Raw genomic sequence first — 11,090 nt, forward strand, 5'->3', positions numbered from 1 at the left:
CAATAGATGCCTTAAGGAATTAGGACTTAATTCCCTTGTGTCCTGTTTGAAAAAGACTGCAAAAATGTTGAAGACTCATGAATGCTAATAAACAAATAGTCATGGTACTGACTACATGAGGAAATTAGATTGAGTGGTCATGTAGTTAGGGGGGCACTTCAGATTTAAGTGATTTAGTTAAACTTCTAGGAAGGATTATGGGAAATGAGGAAAATAACCAGAAAGGAAAGACTTAGGACTGTAGAGCAGGGGATCAATAGAACAAAGATGTTCAAAAACCTCTTAAAATTTGTTATTTGTAAAATAATATTCTAAATACATTGTCACAACAATATCAATATCCTTTTCTAAACAAAAGTGAATACTAAATGAAAATGTGCAATGTGCATTGCTGTCTTTCAAGAGCATTTTCTTTTAATTTGTTGCTGTTTTGGTGCTGCAGAGTAAAGGAGTTTGGAATTAGTCCATCAGACATTCCCTTCTCACAGGGTAGTGGCAGTCGCCCTGATCTCTCTCCTTCTTATGAATATGACGACTTTTCTCCTTCAGTTACCAGGTCTACTTCATTCTATACATAAGATGTTTTTTATAGTTTCTTTTGAATTGTGCTTTGTATAAACATTTCATTTGCTATTTTTGTCCTGAGCCATTTTAGTTTTCATTTTCATTTCATTTGGCAGGTGGTGGCTGTACCGCATGATCTGCATTCTTATGTCTTTTATTAATTTGTTTGCTTTAAAATGTTGATTTAGAATTCAGGCTTCCTATTTCCCCCTCATATTTTTAAGGATGATGTCACTTTTGCATACTTACCATTAAAATTACCATACTTACCATTGAATTGTTAAAAGATAAATTATCTTGCTTAAAATGAAGAGATTGCCTTTATGCTGTATGATCTTATAAGTTTCCTTGTCTGCAAGGAGCCTCTTGACATAGAAAGTTTACCCTCTTTTGGCCTGGCGTGGTGGCTCACACATGTAATCCCAGCACTTTGGGAGGCGGAGGCTGGTGGATCACATGAGGTTGAGAATTCTAGACCAACCTGGCCAAGTGGTGAAAGAAAAAAAAAAATTTTTTTTTTAAAGTAAGGAAAGTTTACCCTCTCCCAAATGTGTAAGTTTAAATATAATGAGTAAACACTTTTCAAATGATAAAACTTAAAATCTTACAATCTTTATACATTATAAATAAAATTATTTTACATGTATCTATTTTAATTGAGCATGATAACTACCAGAAATCTGCAGGGTTTTTTTGTTTTGTTTCGGCAGTGATCCATTTATTGGTCTAATTGTTATTGTTTACATTTTTCTGTTCATATAATTTAATTGTAATAACACCAACTTTGATGAGCCAGTAGTAAGCAAAATTGAAAATTTAAAAAATTTTTTAAATCTTAACAAGTTTTTTTCTTTGAATACTGAATCTACATACTTTGTTAATTCTCATTTAATTTGCACAATAATTCTATTTGATATAATTAATATAATATGAATTATATAAAGTTACCTAAGCAAATTTCCTAAAACTAAACAACCACTTAAGTGTTTCTACAGATTTCAGATAAATTTTACGTATAAAGGTGACATCATCAATCTTAGTATGTTAACTGAATTGCATGTATATTGAATAGGTTGGTATTTTCTTGTTCCTCTGCATGAGTGTTTTTAACTTTAGATACCTCTTACGTATTTATAGGGTCAAAGAATTGACTGTAGATCCAACTGCTGCTGGTGATGTTCGTCCAATAATGCACCATCCACCAAACCAGATTGATGACTTAGAGACACAGTGGGGTGTGGGGAGTTCCCCTCAGAGAGACGATCTAAAACTTCTTTGTGAACAAAATGTGAGTGACTTACTTTGGTTGTAAATGATATAATCTTAGTTCATTTCATCAGTAGCAGAACTTAACTGAAAACTATCATTTAAATGAGGGGTCAGGCTGTGGGTGTGGTGGCTCAAGCTTGTAATCTCACTAATTTGGGAGGCTGAGTTGAGAGGACTGCTTGAGGCCAGGAGTTCAAGACCAGCCTAGACAATTTAATGAGACCCTTTCTCTACAAAAAATTTAAAAATCATCCAGATGTGGTGGTATACACCTGTAGGTCTAGCTACTAGGCAGGCTGAGGCGGGAGGATTGCTTGAGCACAGGAATTCTGGGCTGTAGTGGACTGTCATAGCATCACTGCACTCTAGCCTAGGTGACAGAGCGAGACCTTGTCTCTTAAAATAAATGAATAAATAAGTCAGGGGTCAGCAAACTACAGCCTGTGGGCCAGCCATCTATTTTTACAAATAAAGTTTTATTGGAAAATATCCATGTTTATTCTCTTAAGGGTTGTCTGGCCGCTTTCTTACCTACCATAACAGCAGTAACAGAGACTGTGTGGCTCACAAACCCAAAACATGTATTATCTGGCCCTTTAAGGAAGTTTCCAACTCCCAATCTAAACTATTCATTTTTTTCCCTCAGATTTTTGTCTGATACTAATTAGAATTGGGGAAAAATTTAAAGTAATATAGGGAAAAACAACTTTAAAAATTATACGTATAATAAATATTATAAAGCTTAAAAACAAGCCAAGCGCGGTGTCTCACGCCTGTAATCCGAGGCCGAGGTGGGAGGATCACTTAAGGTCAGGAGTTCAAGACCAGCTTGGCCAACATGGTAAAACCTGTGTCACTGACAATACAAAAATAAGCCGAGCATGGTGGCACACGCCTGTAGTGCCAGCTACTCAGGAGGCTGAGGGATGAGAATCGCTTGAAACTGGGAGGTGGAGGTTGCAGTGAGCTGAGATCCCACCACTGCACTCCAGTCTGTGCATCAGAGTGAGACTCCATCTCAAAAAAAAAATTTTAAAAAGCTCAGACACAAAAGAACTGTGGACATATGCATCTATATTGAAAGGATGTATGCACTATATTAAAATCAAACAGCAAAATACTAACATTTGTTAAATCTGATTGCTTTTCTATATGATTAAAATTTTTAATGATACTTTATAATTTAAATTTTTGATTTCCCAATTATAAAAAAATACATGCCCTTTGTATAAGGATAGAAAGAGATAAAGAAATAAAAAGATATATATAATACACTTTCACATAATTGCTTTTAATGTATTGAGAGGGTTCTTTTCTGTGTGTGAGATGTAAAGGTGTGTTTTTAAAATGCATATTCTGCATAGTTTGGTGTCATTCTATTCCCACTAAGTCTTATCATGGCATTTTCTCATCATGTTAAGTTAGCATTGATTAGTTGCCTACTACATGACATACATTGCTAAGCATTTTATTTATTATCTGATCTCATTATCACAACTCATTGTAGTAGGTACTATAATTATCCCTACTTTATGACTGATATTCTGAGGTTTAAATGATTTGACCAAGATTTTACAATTAGTAAGTACTGAAGCCAGGATTGAAATTTAGATCTTTCTTATTCCAGCGCCAAAACTTGTATCCATTAAACTCATTGCTTCCTGCAATACAGTATTCTTTGAAAACAACATTAGTTAGTTCTAATACTTTGTAGCAGATACTTAGCCCAAAATATTCTAGAGTAACAAATACACATACTACTTTTTGTTACCATGTTCCAAATCACTATTACTAAAGCAGGGCTTAAAGCAGTGGTTCTTAACTAGGAGCAGTTTGGCCCCCAAAGCAAAATGTATGAATATTTTGCTTGTCACAACTGAGGTGATGCTGCTAGCATATAGTGGGTAGAGCCAGGAATGCTGCTGAACATCATACAGTGCACAGGAGTGTCCCCCTCACCTTATCCCCACACAATGTCAGTAGTTCCAAGACTGGAAAAATCTGGTTCAAACTAAGAGTTCTAAACTTTGAACCACAGAAACTAAAAATGAGATCCTGGCCTCAGTCCATCACTTATGTCCAGAATTTTTAAGAGAGACTGTAGTTGCTTTTAGACTCTTTAAAGCAAACCCTGCATTGCATCTAGATATATTACCTCCCAAAGATGTGGAAAACCAGAGCAAGATAAGTACTCCCTATACATATCTTTCTATTTTATTATTGCATCTGTTGGGCCTCTGTAGATCCTTAATTTGGAGAGGTTAGGTGACCAGAACTAATCCAGGGGAGTATGACATCATGAGTTTTTACAGCCTCCATGTTTGAGAGAGTCTGCATTTCTGTCACCTTTGCCACACCCAGGGAATTATCTTGCGATGACTCAGCATTAGCCTTTACTTAAGTATTGGTGCGTGTGTACATATTATTATTGCTATATTGTCTTAACAAAGTAGATTAAAATGGAACAGCATCTAAGACACGCTCTAGAGATCGGAGAAGTTGTTTTTTTTGTTTCTTTGTTTTGTTTTTTTTTTTTGAGATGGAATCTTGCTCTGTCACCCAGGCTGGAGTGCAATGGCACGATCTCAGCTTACTGCAACCTCCACCTCCTGGGTTAAAGTAATTCTCTTGCCTCAGCCTCCCGAGTCGCTGGGATTACAGGTGCACACCACCATGCCCAGCTAATTTTTTATGTTTTTAGTAGAGACGGGGTTTCACCATGATGGCCAAGCTGGTTTTGAACTCCTGACCTCAAGTGATCCGCCCGCCTCAGCCTCCCAGAGTGCTAGGATTACAGGAGTGAGCTACCACGCCCAGCCGAAGTTTTTTTTTTGTTTTTTGTTTTGTTTTGTTTTGTTTTGTTTTTTAATCATCATCTGAACATGGCCTGGGATCAGAGAAGCTCTGACTTGCTGTAGGATAAAAATATGAATATATTGTATATAGTTGTCCCTCAGTTATACATGGAGGATTGGTTCCAGGACTGCCTGAATATACCCAAATTGTGCATACTCAAGTCCCACAGCTGGCCCTGTGGAACTTGCAAATATGAAAAGTTGGGCCTCTGAATATGAAGGTTTCACATCTCTCAAACACTGTATTTTCAGTCTGCATTGGTTGAAAACCAGATATAAGTGGACAAGCACTGTTCAAACATGTATTGTTATAGAGTCAACTATGTGTTTTTTGTTGTTGATGAAGTAAAATTGTGATTGTCCATTGAAATTTCTATAAAAACTGGTATAAATATATTCTATAGTATATTTAAGAAATTAATGTTAGTTAAGAGTTAAGTCCTTTACAACACTAATTTGATAGTCATGAAAGACATTTTCTTTATATCATCTAAAGATACTATCTTCATATCTTTTTTAAGAAAAGAAACAAGATAAACATGTAAATTAAATTGTTAGTGAAAAGTAGACAATACTGAGGAAATATTTCATACATTACAGCCTGTAATAACTGTATTTTTGAAAAGTTGGGCTGTTCCAAAAGAGAGTACTCTTTCAGCGTAGTTCGGCAATAAAGCTTGGGCTAAGTGAAAAATATTCCCTACTCATCTCAGTTTTAGTTGTCTTATTGAGAGTTGCATAAATATTTTTACCCAAAGAAAGAAATCGTGGCTTTGCCTTTTATATATATTTTACTAGCCTTTACTATTCAAGCCTCTTCAATTTCTAAATGATATTTTTACAAATTAAAAAAACTACTTTTATAACATTTAAAATACACACTATATCATAATTTCTTCACTATTTTTATTTTAAGGAAGAAGAAGTCTCTCCACAGTTGTTTACTTTCCACGAAGCTGTTTCACAAATGGTAGAAATGGAAGAACAAGTTGTAGAAGATCACAGGGCAGTGTTCCAGGTAAAGTAAGACAGGACTTTCCTTCAAAATATTTCTTGAGATAAATTAAGAATTTTTCATAATTCCTTAAATATCACACTATTCTTTAAAAAATACTTGTTTGTATATATGTATATGTGTATTGGTAGGGCATGTGACATGGCAAATTTTTAATACAATGAACGATGGCTACAAATAACATTTCTTTGCACCATGGTGAAATGTTCTACTTTATTTACCTCCCGTCCCCCTTACTGGTTTTTGTCATTTGTCCATTTTTAGGGAAGAGTGTCACTTCTGCCCACTAGTACTTCTTTCTAAATGTTAGGCCAATGTATTTGATAGTAGTTAAGAAAAACTCTTTTAAAGAGTTTTGGAGCAGTTGAGGAAGTATCAGTTGTTGAAGAAAAGATAGACTACTTCAGGAGATGGAGAGTTACTGCTCTGAGCTGTCAGTGGCAAGTTGAGGGAAGGGTGTTATGTCACCACCTGTAGCGGTAACTCCTTAGGCATTCATCCATTATGCATTCAACCTGTTAAAAGTACTATATGATACTCTACTCCCCTTTTTTTAAACAAGAAAATGTCCTATCATGGTGATATTTGAGAGAGTGAAGATATCATTTGGACATCTTTACGAAGTCTATACAATTGACTTGCAGCCACCCCCACCCTCCTGTAATACTATGAACACTTCTTGAGAAAAAAACAATAACTGCCTCCCTTGTTGACCTGTATTCCTTCTTTGATGTTGAAGGAATCTTTGTCATTAAACAAAGGAACTTCAGCTCCAGGCCATTCAAGAACCTGGATAAAGGGCTCAAAAATGACAGAGAACACTTTATGTCAGATTAGGATACACGTTCATTAAAACTATTAGAGTTTGGCCAGGCGCAGTGGCTCATGCCTGTAATACCAGCACTGTGGGAGGCCGAGGAGGGTGGATCACTTGAGCCCAGGAATTCAAGACTAGCCTGGGCACATGGTGAAACCCTGTCTCTACAAAAAATACAAAAATTAGCTGGGTGAGGTATATATAGCGTGCCTGTAGTCCCAGTACTTGGGAGGCTGAGGTACGATTCCTTGAGCCTGGGAGGTGGAAGTTGCAGTGAGCTGAGATCACACCACTGCACTCCAGCCTGGGCAACAGAGTGAGAAAAAAACAAAAACTCTAGAGTTTTAGTCAAACTCTTACTATGAGACTCTCTTTAGAAGACCAGGTGTTTAAGTAGAGAACGGATGCTAATAATTTAAGAAAATTACACACCCGTAATGCCAGCATTTTGGGAGGCCAGGGTGGGTAGATTGCTTGAGCCCAGGAGTTACAGATCAGCCTAGGCAACATGGCAAAACCCCATCTCTATTTAAAAACAAGAAGAAAAGTGTCATCTGTGCCCTTTTGGAACAAGGTATCATATAAAGACCATCATTTCCCACTCTGCCATTTTTTAGATAAAGTCTCACAGCTGTTTATTGGTAAAATTAGGTGTTCTGACTTTCAACCCAGTATTATTTTTACAATTCTGTATATCATTTCTCTGTAATATGATCTGCCATTTCGCAAAATAAGGTTTTTTGTTAAACCAAAATTAAGTGTACAGCTGAAGGAAAAGGAAAGAAAAATTGGAGTGTATGACCAGGCGCGGTGGCTCACACCTGTAATCCCAGCACTTTGGGAGGCCGAGGCGGGTGGATCACCTGAGTTTGCGAGTTCGAGACCAGCCTGACCAACATGGAGAAACCCCGTCTCTACTAAAAATACAGAATTAGCCGGGCATGGTGGCGCATGCCTGTAATCCCAGCTACTCGGGAGGCTGAGGCAGGAGAATTGCTTGAACCCAGGGGGCGGAGGTTGCAGTGAGCCAAGATTGTGCCATTGCACACCAGCCTGAGCAACAAGAGTGAAACTCAGAAAAAAAAAAAAAAAAGGAAAATTGGAGTATATTTGTGTTTTCTAATTAATATATGTTTCCTAATCAAGACACATACCTAGCTTAACCAGTTCTGTCTGGTGCTATATAGTCTAATTATAATTAGTCATTAAAGTCAATTGATGTTTGGAAAATTGAGATTGTATGCATCCTAAAAGCAAATCCACGTATAAGAGCTTTTATGTCCAAATAGCTCTTTAATTCAGAATGATCTGGTCTTGTTTTGTTTTTTGTTTTGAGATCGCCCAGGCTAGAGTGCAATGGCGCGATCTCGGCTCACTGTAACCTCTGCCTCCTGGGTTCGTTATTTTCCTGCCTCAGCCTCCCAAGTAACTGGGATTGCAGGCGTGTGCCATCACGCCTGGCTAATTCTTTGTATTTTTAGAAGAGACAGGGTTTCACCATGTTGGCCCGGCTGATCTTGAACTCCTGACCTCAAAGTGATCCACCTGCCTCAGCCTTCTAAAGTGCTGGGATTCCAGGTGTGAGCCACCATGGCCAGCTGGAATTTATTATTACCTCTTGGCCCAACCACTGTGAGTCCGTAATTGGATATGTTAATTTGTCAGGTTCTAGGCTACCATAGCCCCCATGAAAGTGCTCAGTAGCTTTATTATGCACATTCTTCCCTTGTTTCAGGGATGGATATTGAGGTTTTGAGACTTACTCTCCTCTTTAATATTGATGTATTTGATGCATTCCCTCCCCAAAATTCCCATCCAAAGTAGAGTAAAAGTAGAGAAATGAAATGATCTTGCTCAGCCCATCTTTCATGTGTTTGTTAGATTTTGAGGACATACAGTTGACCCTCGGAAACTGCAGGGGGTTAAAGACACTAACCCCCAGCACAGTTGGAAATATATATAACTTTTGAGCCCCTCTAAAACTTAACTAGACTATTGACCAGAAGCCTTACAAATAACATAAAAGTCTGTGAGTACATATTTTGTATGTTACATATGTAATATAAGGTATTCTTACCACAAAGTAAGCTACAGAAAATGGTATTAAGAAAATCGTAAGGAAGGAGAATTATGTTTACTATTAAGTGGAAGAGCATCATCATAAAGGTCTTCATCCTCATCATCTTCACATTGAGTAGGCTGAGGAGGAAGAGGCAGGCTGGGCCTGGTGTCTCAGGGCTGGCAGGAGAGGCAGGCACACTCAGTGTAACTTACGTTGAAAAAAATCCACGTAAGTGGACTCCAACAGTTTAAACCCATGTTGTTCCAGAGTCAACTGTATTTCTTAATTATACTGTCTGTGAATAGAGAATACTATCTTAAGTATGTTTGATTATGTTTAACAGAATTGTAATTTGGTTTCTGTTTCACAAAGAGGCTTATTGGATTATCGAATTTTTGTCCTTGTAGGAATCTATTCGGTGGTTAGAAGATGAAAAGGCTCTCTTAGAGATGACTGAAGAAGTAGACTATGATGTTGATTCATACGCAACACAACTTGAAGCTATTCTTGAGCAAAAAATAGACATTTTAACTGAACTGCGGGGTAATTCTTTTTCCATTTTAATGTTTGAAATCTGATTGGTATTGGTATGTATATTAGTGAGAGGGCTTCTTCATATTGCAAGAGGACATACGAAGTGAAAATTAGGGGCACTGTTTAGCACCTATTTTCCAGAGGTATAAAGACAACTAACCATTGTGGTTTTTCTAAAAGTCATGGCATAGCATTTCAAGTTTTCTCTCATTTTAAGAAGACAGTCATCTTAAAGAGAGAAGATGTGTTTTTAAGAAATTTATAAATTTGATGTACCTATTCAGATCTTTAGTTTGGTAGGCTGACGCTTATGAGAATTATCTTTTTTCAGGTCTCATTCTGTTGCCCATGCTGGAGCACAGGGGCGTGATCATGGCTTACTGCATCCTCAACCTCCTGTGCTCAAGCAGTCCTCCCACCTCAGTCTCCTGAGTAGCTGGGACTACAGGTGCAAGCCACCACACCCAGCTAATTTTTAATTTTTTGTAGAGATGGGGTCTTGCTATGTTGCTCAGGCTGGTCTCAAACTCCTGGGCTCAAGCATTCCTCCTGCCTTGACCTCCCCAAATGCTGGGATTACAGGCATGAGCCACCACACTTGGCCTCTGCCACTTTTTTTTAAATGAAGGAGGTGTCAAGATGACTACCCTCTGTACCTTACTCATGAAGAGAAGCATGTGCCTTACCTACTAAGCTGTGTCCTTTTGGTTTTTTAGTAGCTTCAGCTATGTATTTCTTTATGTGTTAATTTCTTAGGCATTTGTACACTGTTGGCTCTGTTTATGTGTGAGTGACCATCTGGATGTGTGTGTACACACAATCCAACATAAACCAGAGTAAAATTCCTAATTTGGGGCAGTAAATAAGCTGCTTAATTTTTTTAAGGAGGCCCTCTGTGATGTTGATTAGTTGTTTTGAAGGTTTATTTTTCTTTTATTCATTTATTTAAATTGACATCCCAGCCTGGGCAACACAGAGATCCCATCCCTAAAAAAAATTTAAAAATTTAAAAATTAGCCAGGTATGGTGGCGCCTGCCTGTAGTCCCAGCTATTGGGAGGCTGAAGTGGGAGGATCACTTGATCCCAGGAGTTTGAGGCTGCAGTGAGCTAGGATCATGCCACTGCACTCTGGTTTGGGCAACACAGTGAGATCCTGTCTCAAAAAATTAAGAGTTGACAGATTAAAATGTATGTAATAGGTACAACATGATGTTTTGAAGTATGTATACAGGTTGAGTATCCCTTATGTGAAAAGCTTGGAACAAGAAGTGTTTTGGATTTCAGATTTTTGAATATGTGCATTATACTAAAAGTTTGGAATTTTTGGAACACTTCAGGTTTCAGGTTTTTTTTTTTTTTTGACATGGAGTTTTGCTCTTATTGTCCAGGCTGGGGTACAATGGCACGATCTCAGCTCACTGCAACCTCCGCCTCCCAGGTTCAAGCAATTCTCTTGCCTCAGCCTCCCGAGTAGCTGGGATTATAGGCACGTGCCACAACGCCCAGCTAACTTCTGTGTCTAGACGGGGTTTCACCATGTTGGCCAGGCTGGTCTCGAACTCCTCACCTCAGGTGCCGCAACGCCGAGCTAACTTCTGTATCTAGACGGGGTTTTACCATGTTGGCCAAGCAGGTCTTGAACTCCTCACCTCAGGTGATCCACCTGCCTAGGCTTCCCAAAGTGCTGGGATTACAGGTGTGAAGCACCGAGCCTGGCTTTTTTTTTTTTTTTTTTTTTTTTTTGAGATAGTGTCTTGCTTTATCACCCAGGCTGGAGTGCAGTGGCAATCTCAGCTCACTGCGACCTCCGCCTCCCAGGTTCAAGCAATTCTCCTGCCTCAGGCTTCTGAGTAGCTGGGATTACAGGCGTGTGCCACTGTACCTGGCTACTTTTTGTATTTTTAGTAGAGACGGGGTTTCACCGTGTCAGGATGGTCTCGATCTCCTGACCTTGTGATCCACCCGTCTCGGCC

The 11,090-nt window shown here is 38.4% G+C and overlaps 1 protein-coding gene across 4 annotated transcripts in view; it reads left to right on the forward strand.

Moving 5' to 3' along the window:
• KIF2A (kinesin family member 2A) overlaps positions 1 to 11,090 on the forward strand; it is an 88,162-nt gene that overhangs the window by 71,843 nt on the left and 5,229 nt on the right. For 2 of the 4 annotated variants that reach the window (XM_030799087.1, XM_030799089.1), the window contains exons 17-20: positions 443 to 556; positions 1,702 to 1,852; positions 5,605 to 5,706; positions 8,990 to 9,125. In XM_030799087.1, the coding sequence (XP_030654947.1) occupies positions 443 to 556; positions 1,702 to 1,852; positions 5,605 to 5,706; positions 8,990 to 9,125 (503 nt within the window). The remainder of the gene's footprint in view (positions 1 to 442; positions 557 to 1,701; positions 1,853 to 5,604; positions 5,707 to 8,989; positions 9,126 to 11,090) is intronic. The other 2 variants (XM_030799090.1, XM_030799091.1) reach the window with 1 other exon arrangement.

This window comes from Nomascus leucogenys, chromosome 18 (genome assembly GCF_006542625.1).
Source record: "Nomascus leucogenys isolate Asia chromosome 18, Asia_NLE_v1, whole genome shotgun sequence".
NCBI lineage: Eukaryota > Metazoa > Chordata > Mammalia > Primates > Hylobatidae > Nomascus > Nomascus leucogenys.